At 32.9% G+C, this 22781-nt stretch overlaps 1 protein-coding gene across 1 annotated transcript in view; it reads left to right on the forward strand.

Annotated features, from left to right (window-relative positions):
• Positions 1-3822: 3822 nt before the first annotated feature.
• The window catches only part of LOC129976253 (protein-tyrosine sulfotransferase 1-like), a 97138-nt gene continuing 78179 nt past the window's right edge, over positions 3823-22781 (forward strand). The window contains exon 1 of the mRNA XM_056089732.1: positions 3823-4020. Coding sequence (XP_055945707.1) covers positions 3859-4020 — 162 coding nt within the window. The 5' untranslated portion in view covers positions 3823-3858. The remainder of the gene's footprint in view (positions 4021-22781) is intronic.

A 22781-nucleotide genomic window follows, 5' to 3' on the forward strand; every position in this document is an offset into this window, starting at 1 on the left:
GAGCGAAAGACATTTTCAAATTCATGCAGGATCTTGACACAAGGCTACTGAGAAGGAAGAATCTGGTTTACTGATTACATGATTCGAAATAAATCGAAAAAATGTCACAGATACATTAGAAAAAGAAATTGAAAAACTCCAGTTTGCTGTAGGAACGTAAAGTAGTTGTGTAGAAAAGAGAAATCCGAGAAACCTTAGATAAATATTGCAACGTGTGGCTTTTTTTAGATTAATAAATAATATTATACAATAAATTCAAATATTTATATAAAAGGCGAAAATTCTAACCAAATTTCCTAAAAAATTGTATTTGTTTTCATGTATATGCCTTTTTGAATATGATAAGTTATGAAGTCAGCTGTATAATTGAAGTTTGACGTTTTGTTTGAGAAGGGATGTGACATCATATTCGTCATCGTGTGATAAGTTTTCACAAGAAATTCATTAACAGAAATCTCATTCGCAACTAAACATTATTATTATTATTTAAGTAAATATTTTAGTTTTATTGCTCATATAAATCAAACATAAATATTTGAAACTTTGGCAGACGGTTTGGCAGAACCTAAATAAGAATTTGTAATCGAAGAATAAACAAAATCAAATATCTTCAATATTAATAATCACATTTTGCCATCATAATTACGGCTTTCAAAATATTAATAATAAATTATTACGTTGCAACATATTTCCTCACGAAAACTTAAAGTAAAGTAAAATTAATTTGATATCAGCATCAACAAAAAAGTTTTAGGCTCAATATTGATCGTAATTCAAGATTTTGCTTTGAAATTTAATTAACTACTTGCTGGCAAATAAAATTCTAAAAATGGCTTTTCGCAAAGAAAAAGATCACCGATCCTTGCTTTAGAGTGTTCACTAATTAATACAACAACAAAAAAAAAAAACGAATTAGCCAACAAATTTGCAGAAAAAAATTCTTTCAAAATTTCGAGCACAGCTAATATAGTTTTAAATCTTATCTTAATCTTTAAAGAGTGTTCGGAATTAAGTACGTATGATAAAAAAATGTTCGAGAAATAAATTCTTGTGATAACTGGATTAAAATCCAATCACAAGTCCATCAAAAGTTGTAATCACCGATTTTTGGTAAAATGATCCGGTATTCTCATCACGTTGTTAGATTTTCTGGTGACAGAGAAATCTCTTTGAATGCAAACGAAGTTTGTTTTTAAACAAATCTACTAACGGCGCATTACTCGCGTGCGTCCTAGTTATTTATTAATTGTGCCAGATTTTAAAATATTTATTCCCATTGTTTCTATGAGCAATTATCATTCTGGCGCTTGTAATTAATGATCAATAAATGTTGAGCTTTAACTAAAGTTAAAAATTCTGAAACAACGAGCTAAAATTATATTTATTATTTAAAATTATGTCTGTTATTTCAACGTCACAAAGTTAAATTTTAAATATAATTCAAGTATCAGGAAAGTAAGTAGTTAGCCTCCGCATAAAAATTAATGATACTTTATTTAAAAGTTTTTATGAAATTTTATTTTAATTAAGAATTAATATTCTCAAAAATAAGTTATCTTTTTAATGAAAGGAAATTTGAATTCTTATTATGGAACATCATGGACGACATTATTTTAGGCATGATTCTCTTATCTTCATTTATTTTTTAAATATACTCTTGATTTTAATTACAGCGATAACCAATGCGTAAAAAATTTTCTTAATATTGTAACAGCGAATGCCAGTACAAATCTAGAAATTAAAATGATGAAAAGTATCGTTGCAAAATATAACCAATTTATAAAAAATTTTGAATTGAAAACTCTTGAAGAACCTGAAAACTCTTTTTTTTTTTTTTAAGTGATTTCGAAATGTTTTTTGAGCAACAAGATGCTCTAAAATTTTAGAAGAAAAAAAAAAGAATTAGAAGTTTCTATAAAATTTGATTTAAAAAAATTATTGATCATGAAAATCCTTTATAATCTGCATCTGCTATGTAAGAAAGAACTATGTAATTTGTTAAATACGTGCCTAGTGGTCTACCCTGTAACGTGTTTTGAAAGATTTTTTCATCATAATTATGCCATCATTCATCATAATTATGGTGTTGGTTTATGGCCTATTCACCCTATACGAGAGGTTGATGTGAAATTGACTCGCCTCCGTATAGGACACACAGGTTTTACTCATCGTCATCTCATCTTGGGTGAAAGGGTGCCAATTTGCCCCAATTGTCATATTGCTTTTAGTGTGAAACATATTTTAATTGAATGTCCCGATTTTAATGTTCATCGTCATATTTTTTTCAACTCGTCTTCTCTTAACATGCAAGACCTAGTGGGTGAGAAATACCACCCAAATATTTTTAAATTTTTAAGAGCTATTCACTTCATCAACTGTATTTAACACCGTTTTCGTCTGTTTTTTTCATTTTTTGTAAAATACGTCTTCATTGCATGATTATTTTGCATTTACGTTAATCATTGTCTTTCGTTAAGATGGTTTTATAATATTTGTATCGACATTTTTATGGAGTTTTAATTACTTACACTAAATTTTAAAATCGTGTTGGTTTAAATGTCTTCTGATTTTACCGTAAGCTTGGCGCAGTATAGCCAAAAGTGGCTCTTGCGCCAATAAACCATACAGCAACAACAACAACATCCTAATTATGCACGCATATCACAATTTACAGATAATATGCCAAGTTGTAAACATTTTCATTTAAAAAATATATATGCGAGTGGGAAGGAATTTTCTATGTATGTGGAGTGATCATCCTCTTAGTAATTGAATACGCTGCAACCGCTGGTCGACAGAAATAGCTTACTAATTGAAAAGCTGTGATAGAATATTTCAAAGTTCTTTTCATAGAAATGGCTACCTAGGCCAATTTTTAATGCTAATGGGTGAACACCTTAAAGATATGCATAAAAGATAATTTTATTTTAAGACTCACTTTAAGATCACATTTTAAGATGCTATAGGAATATTCAAGTCACGCTATGCATAGGTTTGAAAAATTTTGTCGTTTATTTGCCGTTATGGTTTCATTTACATATTTTACAAGACATGAAGCGAGAAGTAAATTCTTTTTACACGCCTTTATTAACTTGATGTGTCTAAATTTCATGTTTATAAAGATGGGATCTGATCCTGGACTCACTAATTCATGAATAATACTCTAAAATTTTTAGAGTATTATTAATTTTTGGTTCATCATTTGAAAATTAATTTTTCAACTCCCACATCAAAATAATGATCTAATTAAATTAAAGCAAAATGAATGTCATAAGGAAAATGTTTCTAAATATTCATTAAAAATATCAAATACGTTTAAATATTATTAAATTTCCATTTTAGTTACAATATTTTTATGAATAACTAAAACTTTTAAAATAGTCTTTACACTTTTATAACTTACATCCACAAAATATTTTCTATTGTTTAATATTTAAAAACATATGTATAAAAAATTTAAAAAATAAATTAAATAAAATAATAAAAATAAATGAAATGAAATATTAAAAATAAAGTAATTAAAAATAAAACCTGCCATTTTATTTTGCATAATGGAAACAACATATAATTTTTAAAAAAATCATTCATATGTTTTGTTTTAAAGAGTTATTTTAAGCTATACAATTTTCATCATCACACCTCTTGAAATGAATGATCGACATTTCATTAAAAAAAAAAAAAAAAAAAAAAAACCCTTATCATTTTACTTCAAAACAAACAACAAAACTGTAGTGCGCTTGTCAGAACCAACCCCGCTTTATCTTGCATCTTTCGCGCTCGAGAATAGCGCATGCGCGCGGCCGGATGGATTCGTTTCCGCTTCCAATTCCTTCTGTCTGTACATCGCGAGCGCCCGGAATGGCCGGACGCCGGCTGTGTCGGCAGGCGCTCATCTGCGCCTCGGCGTGCCTCATCACGTGCATCGCCCTCCTCTGCCTCTGGATCCAGCAGTCCGGCAAGGACATCTGCCTGGCCATCGGAGGGGTCTTCCAGCCCACCGCAGTCATGGTACCCGCAGAGGTAGGAAAAGTGTTACAAAATTGTTTATAACATTTTCGTAAACATTGTACTGAAATCTTCGAAAATTTCTATCACTAAGTTTAAGTTTATTTAAGTTTCACTATTTAAGTTTCAGATTTTTTTACAATCAGAAAAAAAAAAAAAATTATAAATTTACCTATATTTTATATTTTAATCAAATTTTGGATAAAATCTGAAGATGATGAGAGTTCAAACTACCTGTGTTTCTGTGTGCATATGGATAACATATAAATAAAATTTTATTTATGACTTTATTACGAAAAGTATAGGTCGTATCAACATGTGAAAAAAAAAAATTCTCTGATGGGTTCACTTCTTATCAATGAATCGTTGCGTCTGTATAAAAACTGCATAATTTATCAGCGCAAAAAGCTATATAAAGAATTTTGGTATTTGGTCTCGTTACTCGCACTTTTACCAATTTTAAACCCAAATAATTAAATTCAAAAAATCTAAAGAGCACACTCGAATTATTTTACTTTGGTAATAAATTAATCACTAAACGTGCTGTAACAAGAAATAAATATAATTGGGGCTACAGACCCAATGACATTTCGCTTCACATAGGATGACAGAATTGATTTGGACTTATAGATAAAGTAATTAAAATTGTTAGGTTGGCTATATTAAATAAGATTATAAAAAACTGTCATTTCCTTTCTTTGTTTCACGTTGTTGTTTTTTTTAATTTATTTACCATACAAATATTTTTTTAAAAATTTCCCTTAATGTCTTCATTTTGGTAAGAAGTTAATTACTGAACGCATTATAACGAAAAAAATTATAATCGTGATCCAATGACTACAGATTTACTTCACGGATGACGATAGAAATGATTGCAGAAATGAAATTAAGATGATCTAAAATTGTCTTCTCCATTCTTTTCTTTGACATTGTTTTTTTAAACTTATTTACTTTACAAAGATTTTTTTTTTAAAATTTCCGTAATGTCTTCAGAAAATTAAAAAAAAAAATGGATACATTTCGTTTCTAATAGAGAAATAGATAATGCTATCATTCAGAGATTTTTTGTCCTTGTTTTTACAATGACCAAAAACAGAAGTAAGGGATGTGTTAGTCAACTTCGAACAAAAAATGTTTATTTAAATTAATAATATCAGTGTGACTCAATTTATGAAAATAAACTACGTGCCTCCTCACCTAAAATATTGCATGCAATTTTCTTGCTAAGATAAATTATGAAATTTGTTACATTTTTTTAAAAAAAAGCTTCATTTTATGAAAGAATTGGAGAAGGTAAGAAAATTTTATATTCATTAAATATATAGTCTGGAAAAAATAAAAATGTCAAAAATGAAATACTTTTAATTTTTTAATTTGATAGGCAAGTCATTTTTTGGTTCATTTCCACAATTAAACAAAAATTTATCGCAGTCACGGTAATGTACACATAAATAATTCGTACATATCTTTTTTGCTGCAGAAATCTTTTTCATCTCCAAAGTATGCATTCTTTACGCTATTTAGGCCCGCATTTTTGAGCTATGGCAACTTTTCGACTGCTTGAATAGGACCTGACATTTGCAAAGTGCGCGATATCTGTATATGGTACTTGGTAAATGAGAACTATTAATGAAATTCGCTTAGTTTCATAAAGAAAAGATTCTCAATGTCATTTTCACAAATACCATAAACATCATGAAAAAGAGAGAGAGAGAGAGAAAACCCTACCTTTTATTAAAAAACAACAACTAATCGATTCAAAACGTACGTGGGCATTTCAAGAACCAATCATTCTAGTAATATTTTGTATCAATTACAGAAAACAATGATAAAAAATTAAATCTATTGCTTTCAGTCCAGTGTGATGATCTCTGATTTGATGTGAAAACGTGAAAAATAGAATTCCAGCTATGGTGCTCTCATCTACTGGAATCGGCTGAATGACCGATCTCCTCCCGCTGGAGAACAGCTGTATGTGGGCTCTGGCATCCGTCAAATCTATTAGGGTCAAAAGTCCTCCAGCAGTCCAGCACAATCAAGACAAAAATATTCTTTTTTATCATTGCAACGTCACTTTATTTCATATTCATTTTAAATCTTTTAAGAAAACATTGCTTATTCATAAATACAATACCTAACTTTTAAATGATAATAAATTCTCAATGGAAAGCTTTCTGTGTAGTGAGAGATGTAAAAATCTCATTCTTTACTCGTGGAATGAGATGCTGGACTGGTGGACGTAGAACTAAATACCAGTAAGAAATGTGCTAAGAAACATTTTGAAATTTCATAATATTATTTGAAATTAACAGATATTTTAAAGTTTGTCCTAAATAACTTCAAGACATAACGTCGGAAATAATCTTTTTTTAGATAATTTTTAAATCTAAAGTCTTGATTTTTAATTGATTAATTATCTTGTAATGCTTTCTTTGATACTAATTAATTTTTCAAATTAACTTTAAAAACAGTTTATCAAAATTGCTTGTAATTTATGTACTGAAATTGAAATCTGTTTTATTGTTTAATGAAATCTTTCATTTTCTTGCTCTTGGCAATGTGAAAAATATTATAATTAAAAAACATTTACATCATATTGTTTTTAGTTCCGTATTCTTAAGAAATATCACACGATATCAAGACATTGCAGAAATTTTAAAGCAAATTTTGTAATATTCAACTTGATTATTACAAGTATAAAATCATAAACTCTGTATATTATGAATGCATAAACTTTTAAAATAAATGAAACATTAGTAAAAAAAATGTAGAATGTAATAGTTCAATAAACTTGTTTTATAATCCATTTATCAACAATTCGATTGATAAGAAAAGGCTGCAGCTGTTAATTTTTATTTTTTGGGAAAGTTAAAAGACTTCCGTCAAAGTAAATTAATCTCTATAATTTACGAAATATATTTTAACTATATTCTTAATTATTAAAGAACGTCGTAAAATATTAAGGTATTCATATATTTTTTTCAGTCTTTAAAGCGAATAAATCGAATTCTTGTAGAAATCTACATAAACTGTTGATACGTTTACGAATTAATTGTTTGAAGGATAATTTCGTCTGCCAACGTGTTTTGTTCATAAATCCATTTATCATTGATATCGATTCAACGGCGTATCATATGTAGGATCAACGTGATGAAATAAATCAAATATCAAACAAAAATAAATCAAATATAAAAAAGTTAGCATTTTCATCATTTTTTTAAACTTAAAAACTCAAAATAAAACTTTTATTAAAAGTGAGTAATTTTTTTTTTTCTTTATTGAGAAGATTCAGACAATATCATTTATAGCTTACAAAGTATTTTTTGCAGTTCTTTTAACGAGGTATACAGACGAGTTTAACTTGGCCGGACAAATGTAATTGATAAAGAAAGATGTAAAATATCCCGACATTTATATATCTTTTTGAACCTTTAGTGACTTAATCGAATTCCTGTAGAAATTTATATAAATTGATAAAAAAAAATTTACGAATAAATGTCACGATTAACTTTGACTTCTAATGAATTTTGTTCGTAAACCATTGTTCGGCCCTCTTGTTGAAATAAATCAAATAGGAAATAAAACTTCTCAATTAAATTCCACTAAGTATCAAAAAATTAAAGGCCTAAATTTTTAAACTTTAAAATTCAAAATCAAATTTTTATTAGAAGTGAATAAATTTCCTTTTGTCTAAATTGGAAGAATTCAGAAAAAATCCTTTGTAGCCTATTTGCATATTAAAGTATTTTTCTGCAATTCTTTTAACTGGTTTGATATCCCAAAGAATGAACCTTTTCTTGTTGTCGCTATGAAGAATGAAGCATGAAATGGAGCATTAGAACTAGAATAGGAATTTTTCTTACAATTCTGAAATGTCCTTTCCTCTAAAATGTTCCATTTTATCTCTCCTTGAACGGCTGTTTCTGGTTGCTTTATATTTTGAAGGACCAATGATATTTCTTTGACTCCAACCTTTTGAAGTATGCTTCCTCGTACAATGCTTGTCAAAAATAATAAATGTTTCATGATTTCTCATCATCTTATCCGAGGCTCTTCGTTTATTAAATAGACAATAGACATAGCAAGATGACAAAATGCAAAAATGCCTTTCAAAACCATTATGAATCAAAAATTCAGAAAAATACTGAAATGCCGTAAGCGACATTTCTGAAACTATTTTACTTTAAAGATTGCAAATGACACTGCGAACATCTTTTAACCCTTAACTGGGGACGTGTGGTCTGTGAGACCGCTAGCGATGGATTTTCTGTCACCCCTATACTATTTTTAGCTCAATTGACACTGTAGCTTCCTGTTTTATGACCTTGGATACACGTGAACTTTTTCAACCGATTTCGGTAGATGTTTTTTTAAAATAATCCAGTTATTTCTTCGAGCGCGGTCTCTAAGACCGCATCTCTTTGTTAGTGTCCCAGTGATAAACAAGGCTTAGCAGAGGGCGCTAAGACTTGGGCCCCGAAATATCATCCAGTTTACTGATCATATTATGAAGAAGTGCTCCAGACATTTTTAAATGAAGCAGAAAGTGATTTTAGTGATAAGAATAATTATACAGAAGAGTTTTTCGATGAAAGTTCGCATTCAACTGATTCTGATATGTATGTTCAAACATAATTAATTTTTCTAGTGATAATGTATTTTGAAAAATTCATAAAATATATTAATATATCAAGAAATATATATACAGAATTTATAGGTTGATTTTTATACTAGTTCTTAACCTGTATATTTAAAATGCCCTTGAAAACCGTGCTATGAAAGTCACACAATTTTACCCATTGTCATTTTTTATTTATTTTTGATATAATTGTTGAATTTTACATTATATTGTCTTCTATATACCTCCATATACTGTAAAAATAAATATGATTCAAAAAGTAAAAAGTAATATGCTTTTTCAAGAATATTATTTATAGTAACATGTAATTTGAGAAGAAAATGTATGTTCCAACGCATTCTGTAAAATATATTGGAAGTTTTTCAAACTAATGCATTTATTAGAAATTTTAATTTGAGTGTAAATGAAATGCGGTCTCGTAGACCACACCTCCCCAGTTAAGCCCTAAAATTTCACCTCCCCAGTTAAGGGTTAACTAATAGAATGAACCCACTTTCCTCAATTACAACTTAATATGGTTCATGCCTCATTGAGAAGAATAAAGTGTTCATATTCTTATTTAAATTGAAGACATAACTAATCAGATACGCAATGCATTTTTAAATAAATGAAATTAAAATCTTTTATTGCAGAAAAAAATTAAGTATATTTTTTAAAATCTTCTGTCTATAGTCAGTAAGTCAGTGGCCTTATTATATAAAATTCAAATCTATATAATATGAAAATTATTTAAAGAAAGTCCATCGTTTTTATTCTCACTTCAATGTTTTTATATGCTTACACACTAGAAATTTCGTTATGTTTAGCTTTGTTATGTAACGAATATACATGACTGTGTCTTTTAGAAAAATGTCTCTTCCTTTTAATAGAAATGCTCCAAATTTATATCGCACTAGCCGCGTTTGGCGACCATTTGATTTGCTGAGATTATTTATTGCTAAAAATTTCAATTAAATATTTTGTACAACTTTGTCTTAATAATTTCTTCACCCATATATTTTCATATTCACAAATTTGAAATAAATATAATCCAAACTAATTTAAAAGTTTTATTTCCTTTTACCCTATACTATGCATTTCATTAATTTTCTGTTTTTCCTTAAGTTTCTGTATTTTTTTCCTACCATTAATTATATCACGAGAACGAATAGCAATATATAAAAACTTTAAAAAAAATTAAAAACACTGTAAAGAAGTTACCTTTGCTAATTTTAAATACAAAAGAATTTTTAATATTTATTAAAAGCATGTCGTATACTGAAGCCTTATGAATATCGAAAATTATGCCAAATCTTCATAACTTGATCATCAATAATGAACAGAAATGTTTGATAAAATATTAGTAGCAACTATGAAAGCAATTTAAGTTTCCCTTCGACAATGATTTTTTTTTATTTTTGCAAAATGCATTATGTATTTAAAAAAATATTTAATAATAGAAAAAAATTATAATTAAAAAAAATCCTATCAATGAAATTATTTTTTAAATTTTAAAATGATATAGAAATTATTGTTGTGCTGTAATTTTTTCTAAAATTATGGCGAAGAAAAACCTACAATTAACTTAATTTTCAGTTATTTAAAATTTTTTAAAAAATTACTCTGAGGTGCATTTTCTAACTTCAAAAATATATTTGTGTAATTTTGGTATCTGTGAGTCAAATTTTCAGACGCATACACATACATGCATCTGTATTATTAGTAGCGATTTAAAAGGTAGGTGCAAAATCCAATATTAAGTTTCATCTAATTAATACTTTTTATTATTTATTTATAAATAGACCTGTACCACAATTTGATAAAAATCTGTACATTTTGTGTAAAGAATTATACATGTGATATTTCTTTCTTTCATCTCTTTATATTTTAAAACATTTAGGCTCATATATAAAGACAGACAGACAGACTAACTTCCAAAATATGTTTTTATTATAAAAATCTATCAAGTAGAGACTTATGGAAATGTCAAGAGTATTAATCTAGCCGACTGGAACATTTTAAATTTGAAACTTTCATAAATGAGAAGTATGAAACAGGTGTCAATGCTCTCAGCATATATGATTTTGCCAGGTGTGTTTCAGTTCATCTTTACAGAGTTGCTATTCCATTCATTCAACTTTCGAAATATCTTGTCTGGCTGTCACACATTTCATTAAATATCATCTGTTTGAATATCAACAATTCAGGTTTCATTACATTTACTCTGTAACAAACAGAAGTTTAAATGCTAATATGTCTTTAACCTTCTTTATCTAGGAAGATAAAATGCATTTTCAATAGCTTAATACAATAGATAGACAACCATTTCTACTTTTTGTCATAAAATAAGCTTAATCTCAATTGCAAGGAACGTTTTTACTAATACAAAATCAGAATCCTTTTTCCGGCTTTGACAAATCTACAATAGCTCCGATTGTTTTTCAGCAAATTTTTAATTCTCATCGCAATCATTATCATTCCTATACACCTATTTACACTGACGGTTCAAAAACAGATGAACATGTTGGCTGTGGAATAGTTTTAGGATCTGCTATTCACAGCCATCGCCTGCATAACTCTTGTTCAGTCTTTACTGCTGAACTAACAGCCATTCTTTGTGCACTTCAGCAGATTTCACTTTCTGCCCAACGTAAATTTTGTTTATATTCTGATAGCATGAGTGCCTTAAAAACCCTTTCTAATTTTAACAACCGAATTCACCCGGTTGCTGTTGATATTTTATCCTCTTTACGCACCCTTCGCAATAAAGGTTTTAATATAATTTTCTCTTGGGTTCCAAGCCATGTCGGTATTTTTGGAAATGAGTTGGCAGATAAAGCTGCAAAAGAAGCTTCTTCGTTTCTGCAGTATCCTCTTGTATATGCAGATGAGAAAAGAACATTCTCTGATTTTATTAACCAGTTATGGCAGAACGACTGGGATACACAGGTCCATAATAAACTTCATTCAATTAAAACTTCTGTCGATTTATGGCCTGCTGTACCTATGGGAGAGATTGATGTAAAACTGACTCGTCTTCGCATAGGGCACACCCGTTTTACTCATAAACATTTGTTGTTTGGGGATGAAGCACCTCTGTACCCGACATGCCTTGTAGATTTTACCGTTTTACACATTTTAATACAATGTCCCTCTTTTAATCATCATCGTAATCATTTGTTTCCTTCGACGACACCGTTAACTCTTCTAGATTTAGTGGGTGAATATCCCCACAAAAATATTTTTCACTTCTTAAAATTCATTGGATTTTATCACTTTATTTAGATTTTATTGCCTTCTTAAATCGTCTCTGATCCAATTTCTTGTTTTATTCATCAATTTTACATGTTGAATTTAAAAACGTTTCGAAAAAATCAATTTTTTTTCTCGCCTTTAAATTGGTATTGAAATAATTTTAACCATTTGACTGGCGCAGTTTAGTCAAAACATGGCTCTTGCGCCAATAAAATACAACAAACCAAACCAAACCAATACAAAATCATACGTTGCAATCTTACGTAACTTTACGGAAGAAGAAAAAATTACATTTCTCAGTAGTAAAATTTAGATAAAATAAATATAATTTAAAATAAAAAAGAATAAATTTCTAAATTCAATCAGAACACGTTTATTATCAGTAATTAGTTTTTGAACATACTTTTAGATCTTACATATTCATATACACTTTTATTTAACTTAATTTGTTTCATATTTGTAAAGACGGAACTTGGTGATAGATTTTACAATCATTTAAAAAGTTAGAATTTTGAAATATGGAATAGATGTGTATTCTTGGTGACATTAAATGATTTATATTCTTAAAACTTGGTTACCATATACCGGTGTGGATGGCGCAGTTTGGCCAAAGATGGCCCTTGTACAAAAAAAAAAAAAAAAAAAAAAAAAAAAAAAAAAATACAAAACAACCAACCAACTGGTGATGTCGCTTGAAATGAAATCTGAATAAAATGAGTTTTTCTCCTTCACAATATGTATAACAATAATTTCAAATTAAAATCTAAAAAATATAAAGTTATATTCTATATTAAATATATAAGTTATAATCTATATTAAAGTTATTAAGTAAATATAAGGTATAGTTAACTAACTGACATTTATTAGAAGACTAGCCGCCTTTGGCGACCAGCCGGTTCGCCAATCTTAATGTTCGTTTAAAATTTAATAATTTACGCAATTCCAACTTTAATAGATTCTTCAGCAAAATATTTTTAAACTTCAAATTTTGATAGTCATATAATTCACTCATAATATTATAAAGGCCTTCAGTCATAACGTGATATGTATCTCTCTAATTTTCTGTTACCCCTCGTAGAATTTATGCTTTAAATTAAAGTGTAAATGATTAATCTGCAATTAATATAATAACATTTTTTACTGAAACAAAGCATTTTTTTAATAATATGATTACTGATAATAGAGTCACTGAGCGTTTAAACTTTATGGGCACTAAAGAAAATCTTTCTTAATTTATGTAATATCTCAAGAATGTGTCAACAAAATTTTCTCAGATTCATCATGAACAGATCGATTAATGAACAATGTTTCATTTTAAATGCATTAAACACTAAGAAAATAAAATGAATCGTTTAAAATAATCGGTCTAAAACAGGTTTAAAAAAACTACTTAAAAAACGATGTACTTAAAACTATAAGCATATACAAAAAAATATATAACTAGCTTAAATACAATTTAATTACAAAAGTACATAACGAAACTAAAAATAATTTAAATCATTGAAAACAGGTTAAAAAAAACTACTTAAAAAACGATGTACTTAAAACTATAAGCATATACAAAAAATATATAACTAACAGAAATACAATTTACTTACAAAAGCATGCAACTAACCTAAACCCCTCAGGGGCTCACCTTCTTTAGGTGGGTACGGGTGTCCCAATCCCGAGGTACCTAGGGATCTTTACTCCCTTTCAGTTAACTTCTTCTTCGCCTTTTGCTTTCTGCTTTGTTTTTTCTTTCCCTCGACGGCAAGCGAGGGAGCTCTCCATGAGAAGCTGTTGCCACTCTGTTTGCTTCTTGCTTCTCATGGACAGCCAAAACCCCACGTGTTGGCCGTGCGTGGCGACCCATTAGAAAGACGGGTGGTGCACTGTGGTCCCCTGTGCATCAATCGGCTGGTAGCTAGTCACCTGAGTGGCTAGTCTGCTAGGGATCAAGCAAAGGGGTTACTCCTTGGGCTTGGCGTTAAGGGTGGTCACTGTCCCCGGGGGTAACTCCCAGCGTATAGGTTCCGGCTAGCACTGAGGTGTATGCCGAGGCTGGAAAAGACCAGAGCCGGTAATTGCCTTCCCTTGTAGGGCTCCGTGGTGGGCGGTGCCGTCGGGCCCGAATCTCCTTCAATATCATATGGCTCCTCCCAAGAAAGGTCCCTTTAGTGGGCGTCACATTATTCCTCAACAAGTCAATTTTGAAAACCATTTTGATAAGTTTTTCGTCATCAAACGTATTTCCGAAAATAATGAAACGTTTGAAACCGTTTCGCCATTTTTAGTGCAAAAGGCTATCGCTGCAACTGTTGGTGACATTACATCTATTCGCAAGATGCGTTCTGGTGACTTGCTTGTCGAGGTAAATTCCCGAAAGCAAGCCCAGAAAATTCAAAAATTGAAAGCGTTATCTACAATACCTGTCAGTGTCAGCCCTCACCACTCGCTAAATATATCTAAGGGTGTCATAACTTGTGGTGAAATACTGAATCTTCCTGTAGACTTAATTACAAAGGAATTGAAGTCTCAAGGTGTCACAGATGTCCGCCGCATTACCATCCGGAGAGACGGCAATATAATTGAGACAAAACACCATATCTTAACTTTTAAGTCGCCAAAATTACCTGAATTTATATATGTGGGATATATAAGGCGACCTGTCAGACCATACATACCTAATCCCCTGAGGTGTTTTAATTGCCAGCGTTTTGGCCACTCGAAGGCGAACTGCCGCGGGACCCTCACTTGCGCCCGCTGTGCAGGAAAAGAACATGATAGCCAGCAGTGTACCGCACAAGAAAAGTGCGTGAACTGCGGGGGAAATCATACATCCTTCTCTCGATCGTGTGAACGTTGGATCTTAGAAAAGAAAATAACAACAATTAAAATCAAGGAAAACATCTCATATCCTGAGGCTAGGCGGAAAATCGCAATACAAACGCCTACGCCTGGTGTAAGTTATGCGTCTGCTGTCCAAAAATCTTTTTGTGCAAATTGTACATGTCCCAGTTGTACGAAATCTGTCAAAGCAGGAAAGAAAACCTCTGAATCGGATACAGAACAATCCATAAACAGTGCTTCTGACACTGACAAACAAGTAAAACCTCAAACCAAATCTAGACCTCAAAAGTCAATGAAATTAAAACTTGCAAAGCTTGGCCAAACGCAGAAAGATCTATCTGCGAAACTTAAGAAATCTATTAGAAAAAATTCTGTCGCTTTGGGACTAGCGGCACAAGGTTTAGCACATAATGACTTGACGTCCGTATTCGGTGGTAAACGTAATAGTCCCGACCTTAAACTGCACCCATCGGAAGATGAGGATGATTTTGATATGAGTTGCGACGTTTCTGCAACTCCTACTGTTGCTCCTTATAATTCTGTGACACATCTCTCTTAATGGGTACCTTCCTTTCGTGGAATTGTGGAGCAGCTTCCAACACCATTTTTGATCATTGGAGATTTCAATGCACATAGTTCCTTGTGGGGTTCAGGAAATACAAACATTCGTGGGCGACAGATTGAACAGTTTTTAACTGATAACTGTCTCTGTCTGCTCAATAAGGATGATAAAACGTATTTCCATGAACCCACACGTACCTTCCATAATCTCGATTTGGCCATATGTTCCCCCGAGCTATTACCATTTTTGAATTTGAAAGTTGGGGATGATCTTCATAATAGTGATCATTTTCCTCTAATTGTCTCTCATGCTGATAGAGGCTGTGGAACCTGTCTACCACAGCGTTATCTATTCCAGCGAGCGGATTGGGAGACTTTCAGACAATTGGCAAAAATTACAAAGTCTATGGTCAATACTACATGCGTCACGGAAGCAGTACGAAACGTCATTAAATGTTTAATTAGTGCCGCTGAAAAAACAATTCCTAAAACTTCACCACGCTTACGGAAATTCCGAAAACCCTGGTGGAATGAAGCCTGTCGTGACAGCCACAAACAGCAGAAAAAGCTGTGGAACATCTTCCGAAGGTACCCCACCACAGAAAATCTCGTCGCATTCAAACGTGCCAAAGCCATTGCTCGTCGCATTCGTCGTCAAAGTCAGAGGGATTCCTGGAGAAAATATGTATCTTCGATTACATCTTGTACTACAAGTAAACAGTTGTGGAAGAAGGTAAAGGCAGCAAATGGAAAATATCAGGAATTTTCTTTTCCTGTTCTTAAAACTGGAAGTACGACTCACTCTGCTCCATTGGATATCGTTAATATTTTTGGGCAGACATTTGCACAAAATTCCTCAATTGATTGCTGTAGTTCTTCATTCATAGCAACTAAGAATCGCGCGGAAAAACAGTCTTTGAAATTTCATACTCGAAAACCTGTTCCGTACAACTGTGAGTTCAAGATGATTGAATTAATTTCAGCTTTATCTCAAGCTCATGATACCAGCCCTGGCCCAGATGGTATCACTTATAATATGCTTCGCCACTTAGATGAGGTATCGCTCTCCAATCTCCTATATCTGTTTAACAGAGTTTGGAGTGAGCAAAATTTCCCATACCAGTGGCAAGAAGCTTTTGTGATTTCCATCCTGAAACCGGGCAAAGACCCTGCTAACCCTCTGAATTACAGACCGATTGCTCTAACTAGTGTCCTTTGTAAGACACTTGAGCGTATGGTCAATGCCCGACTTGTCTTTGAATTGGAGAAGAAAGCTTGCATTCCGCCCCAACAAAGTGGTTTTCGTAAAGGACGTTCAACTATTGATAACATTGTTCAAATAGAAACCCAAATTCGTAACGCGTTTGTCCGTAGAAATCACCTTGTCTCCATTTTCTTTGACATAGAAAAGGCATATGACCGTACTTGGCGTTATGGAATTTTAAAAACACTTTTCGACTTGGGTTTTAAAGGAAACCTCCCAATTTTTATTGAACGTTTCTTGTCGACTCGTACGTTTCGAGTACGATTGGGAAATTTTTATTCTGATGCTTTTATTCAGGCTGAGGGTGTTCCGCAAGGAAGTGTCCTCAGCGTAACTTTTTTTATCCTGCATTTTAGTGAAATTTTAAATATTTTGCCACCATCTGTCAACGGAACTTTATATGTCGATGATTTGCAGATATCTTGTCAAGGGAGTAACATGCACTTAATTGAACGGCAATTACAAAATGCTATCAACAAATTGTTGAGTTGGTGCGATGACAATGGACATAAACTTTCAGCTGAAAAGAGCAAGTGTGTCCATTTCTGTAGAAAAAGGAGCATTCATCTTGACCCTATCCTGTCAATAAGAAATATTATTATTCCTGTTGTTGACGAAGTGCGGTTTTTGGGAGTGGTTTTCGACAGGAAACTCACTTTCCTCCCGCATATCTTGCAATTACGGAAGAAGTGTGAAAAGTCATTAAATATCCTTAAGGTGCTTTCCTGTACATCTTGGGGTGCTGATCGCGCATCCCTTCTTCGTATCTACAATGCTGTTATTTTATCTCGGATGGATTATGCATGTATGGTTTATGGTTCTGCCAGATCTTCTGTTTTACACAGGTTAGATACTATTCATCATGCAGCTCTAAGAATTTGCTCTGGTGCTTTCCGCACTTCACCTGTGAAGAGCCTTTATGTTTTATGCCATCAGTTACCGCTCGAATTACGCAGAAAGAAAATCTCTATTCAATACTATTTTCGAACACTTTGTGTTCCACAACATCCGAGTTCTCATATTCAATTTCCTGCTTCCCTCCGTAGACTTTATGAAGCTCGCCCTTCTCACATACTACCTTTCAGTGAGAGAATCAAAGGCATTGTACACGAATCGAACCTGAGCAACGTTACTTTACAAACTTCTGACCCTTCGGTTTTCCCACCTTGGGATATACCAGTTTTTTCCTTCTTGAATCCTTTTTCTGGCTTTGACAAATCCACAACAGCTCCGATTGTTTTTCAGCAAATTTTTAATTCTCATCGCAACCATTATCATTCCTACACACCTATTTACACCGATGGTTCAAAAGCAGATGAACATGTTGGCTGTGGAATAGTTTTTGGATCTACTATTCACAGTCATCGCCTGCATAACTCTTGTTCAGTCTTTACTGCTGAATTAACAGCCATTTTTTGTGCACTTCAGCAGATTAGAGTTTCTACCCAGCGTAAATTTTGTATATACTCTGATAGCATGAGTGCCTTGAAAACCCTTTCTAATTTTAGCAACCGAATTCACCCGGTTGCTGTTGATATTTTATCCTCTCTACATACGCTTAATAATAATGGTTTTAATGTAATTTTCTGTTGGGTTCCTAGCCATGTTGGTGTCTTTGGAAATGAGTTGGCGGATAAAGCTGCAAAAGAAGCTTCTTTGTTTCTGCAACAATCTCTTGTATATACGGATGCGAAGAGAGCATTCTCTTATTTTATTAATCAGTTATGGCAGAATGACTGGGATACACAGGTCCATAATAAGCTTCATTCAATAAAAACTTCTGTTAATTTGTGGCCTGCTCTACCTATGCGAGAGATTGATGTAAAACTGACTCGTCTTCGCATAGGGCACACCCGTTTTACCCATAAACATTTGTTGTTTGGAGATGAAGCACCGAAATGTCCGACATGCCGTGTAGACTTCACTGTTTTACACATTTTAATACAATGTCCCTCCTTTAATCATCGTCGCAATCATTTGTTTTCTTCGCCATTATCATTAACACTTCTAGACTTAGTGGGTGAATATCCCCACAAAAATATTTTTCGCTTCTTAAAAACCATTGGTTTTTATAATTCTATTTAGTTTTTATTGCCTTTTAAATCGTCTCTGTTCCAGTTTTTGTTTTACTTTTTAAATTTACATGTGGAATTTAAAAACATTGGTCAGATCAACTTAATTTTTATAACGCTTTTAAATTGTTATGGAAAATATTTTAATCGTATGTCTGGCGCAGTTTTAGCCAAAACATGGCTCTTGCGCCAATAAATCTCAACCAACATCGCAACTAACCTAAAAATAATTTAAATCATCCGTTGAAAGTGGTTGTCATGACAACAATCAGAACAATGCGCATGCGCGAATTTTCTTCGCCAGTTAGGTAACGCAAATGCGTGAATTTTTCTACGCCAGTTGGGGTAACGCTAGGCAGATTATACATTTTTAATTTCCTTTATTCTGTGTTATTTTAATTCAAAAGTACTTCAGAATGAATCTGAAACATGGATTAATTAACAATGTTTAATTTTAAATGCATAAAACATTAAGAAAATAAACAGAATCGTTTCAAACAATCCGCCGAAAAATATTAACCCTAGCCTCATTACTGTTGGGAGAAAAAAGAAAGGGAAGTCTTACTCATTTGGCGGTGGGGGAAATGGAAGATTTTTTTTGGCGGAAAGGTTGGCGGTGGGGAAAATGGAAGATTTTTTTGGCGGGAAAGTTAGTTTTTAATTAATAATTAAAATTCTAATTAAAATTTCAAAAAAAGGGACCCCAAGTGCACATTCCCGACCTCTAAGGTATACATGTAACAAATTTGATAGCTGTATGTCAAATGACCTGGCCTGTAGAACGCCAACACACACACACACACACACACACACATTGAGCTTTATTTTAAGTATAGATTAATAAAAATCTTTTTTGAAAGCTACTTTCATTAAATTCATTTATTGACTTTTGTGTGAAATCCGCGACAATATTATTCGCTGTTATGATAAGTTTTTTACCTTTTGCTGCTACTCTTTAGACACTAGAGTTTTTTCTGATACATTCCCCTTCCAAAAATAGCATAATTAAGCTTAGCAAGCTGGTATTAATATTTGATTCCATTTATAATTAGTTTCAAATTTAAGAAAAGTTTTTACTTACAAAGAAAGATTCCCTTTGCTATTTGTTTTGTTGTACATTTTCAGATAATTAGCTAAAAGCATGAACGTTATTCCTCAGTTTTACTTGAAAGTTAAACAGTTTAAAAAATTTATTCGTTAAGATATTCGTCAAGCTTATTCAAATAATTTTCTTTCGTTTTACGCTTAATAAAACGAAGAGAACATTTCGTTTGAGTTGGTTAGAAAAATAACTTTACATTTGCGGCTGTTTTTTTAAATTGTGGATATAAGAGTTAAAAGTCATTTTGTTTTTCTAGGGAGGAAATTAAATGCCATGTTATATGAAAAAGCATTAGGAGTGTGCTATTTTTTAATTCTTTAAAAAAACACCCAAATTCAATTTAGCTGTGTTTTCTTGTGCTCTCATGCAATTTTATTTGCCAGACTTATTTCATTACTGTAAAAGTGGAACTTTTTTATTGCTTTTTCACTTCTAATGCTCCAGAGTTTTGATTTTTTGTTAATTTCTGCATATTTAATAATAATATATTATTAAATATTTTCACAATTTATCAACTAATTTTGATTGCATAACAGTACCGTAACCTATCGGTGAAGATGGAACACAATTGATTTCAAATTATAACAATATTTATAATAATAAATTATAAACTAAAATATAAAATGGAAAAAAAACTATTCAATTAAAATAATCATCTTTTTAATATATCGATGAAAAAACCCGATTTTATTCAGATTATTTCATTTCCTTTTCTTTTTAAAAATTGCTCTACTTTGCAAAACTTGATTTTCGTTCACATTTGTTTGATAAGTCGTGAAAACAGGTCAGTTACTGAACGTGTGAGTCTTTTTCATAGCTTACTTACTAACTCCTTATATCCCCTCCCCCTCAGGGGCAACCTACTATAGGTGAGTACGGGTGTCCCAATCCCGAGGTACCCAGGGATCTTTACTCCCTTTATGTTTTACTCTCCACTACGTCTTCTGCTGTCTCCTTTTTCTTCTTTCCCTCGAGGGTAGGTGAGGGAGCTCTCCATGAGAAGCTGTCGCCGCTCTGTTTGCTTCTTGCTTCTCATGGACAGCCACAAACCCCCAAGTGTTGGCCGTGCGTGGCGACCCATTAGACGGGAGGTGCACTGTGGTCCCCGGTGTGTCAATCGGCTTGTAGATGGTCACGTAAGTGGTTAGTCTGCTAGGGATCAAGCGAAGGGGTTACTCCTTGGGCTTGGCGTTAAGGGTGGTCACTGTCCCCGGGGGTAACTCCGAGCGTATAGGTACCAGTTAGCATTATGGTAAGTGCTGAGGCTAGGGATATCTAGAGCCAGTTACTGCCATCCCGAGTAGGGCTCCGTGGTGGGCGATGCCGCTGGGCCTGAATCCCCATCAATATCGTATGGGCAAAAAAAACTTTGCTCCCTTCAGTGGGCAACAGAAGAACGTTAACATTTTTGAAAAACCTTTTGACAAATTCTTTGTTATCAAACGCATTTCAGAAAACAATGAATCATTTAATAGTGTCTCACCATTTCTAGTAGAAAAAGCAATGACAGGAGCAGTTGGAGAAGTTGTATCAACTCGGAAACTTCGCTCTGGCGACTTACTTGTAGAAGTCAGTAGTCGCAAACAATCTCAGCAAATAATTAAACTGAAGGCATTAGCATCTATAACTGTTAGTGTAAGCGCTCATAGGACGCTTAATTCTTCAAAAGGCGTTATAACCTGTGGCGAGCTATTCAACGATACCTTGGATAAAATTACAGCAGAATTGAAACCCGAAGGAGTGACGCATGTACGCCGGATAACAATTCGGCGGGATGGACAACTTCTTCCTACAAAACACTTTATTTTGACATTTAATAGACCTAAATTGCCAGAACGGGTAAAAGTGGGCTATATGAGACTAGCAGTGAGGCCTTACATACCGAATCCTCTCCGGTGCTTTCAGTGCCAACGATTTGGACACTCGAAATCCAACTGCCGCGGGACTCTCACTTGCGCCCGGTGTGCAGTAAAAGGCCACGAAAGTCAGCAGTGTTCTGCTGAAGAAAAATGTGTGAATTGCAATGGCAACCACACTTCATTTTCTAGATCTTGTCCACGATGGTTGATGGAGAAACAGATTCTAACAGTTAAGCATAAAGAAAATATCTCATACTCTGAAGCTAGGCGTAAAGTTAATGTCCAGACACCGACACCTGGTGTAACTTATGCTTCCGTTTTGCAAAAACAGTTTTGTGCAAATTGCTCTTGCACTAATTGTGTTAAAAATATCAGTGAAAGTAAACCGCCTGTGAAATCAGATTCAGATACTGAAAAGTCCGTAACTAGTGCTCCTGAAACTGGGAAACCTGAGATAGTTCAACGCAAACGAAAATCGAATAAATCGCTAAAACTTAAGCTTTCGAAACGTGGTGTTTCCGAAAAACAGCTTTCTCAAAAGATAAAAGCGTCAAGTTTACACAACTCTGTCGCTCTGGGACTTGCGAGTCAGGGTATAGTCCAAAAGGATCTATCGTCCATTTTCAGTGGCGTGCCCAAAAGTCCCGAACTTATCGCACTACATCCATCCGAAGAGGAGGATGAAATCCAAATGAGTTGCGATTTATCGACAACTCTAACTAATGTCCCTAATACCTCTCATGCAACATTTTCTTGATGGGTCTTTTCCTTTCTTGGAACTGTCGTGGCACTCGATCCAAGCTAAATGAAATTAGGACCATCCTTAACGATTTTCATCCAGCTTGCTTCTGTCTTCAAGAAACTTTCTTGAAATCAAACATGCCTCTTAAATTGCGGGGTTATAATACTGTTCGGAAAGATTCGGACAGTAATTCGCATAATTCTGGAGGCGTTTGCATTCTGACCTCCAATTCTTATCCCAGCACACCTCTCTCACTTCATACTAATTTGCAGGCTATGGCGGTTCAAGTACATGTACGAACATTAATTACAGTCTGTTGTGTTTATTTACCGCCTAATGATTCAATCAGTCAAAAAGACCTTGATAGTTTAGTAGCGCAACTTCCAGCACCATTTATATTACTTGGTGATTTCAATGGCCATAGTACGTTGTGGGGTTCGCATAGCACAAATTCTCGTGGACGACAGATTG

The sequence above is a fragment of the Argiope bruennichi genome, chromosome 7 (assembly GCF_947563725.1).
Source record: "Argiope bruennichi chromosome 7, qqArgBrue1.1, whole genome shotgun sequence".
Taxonomy (NCBI): domain Eukaryota; kingdom Metazoa; phylum Arthropoda; class Arachnida; order Araneae; family Araneidae; genus Argiope; species Argiope bruennichi.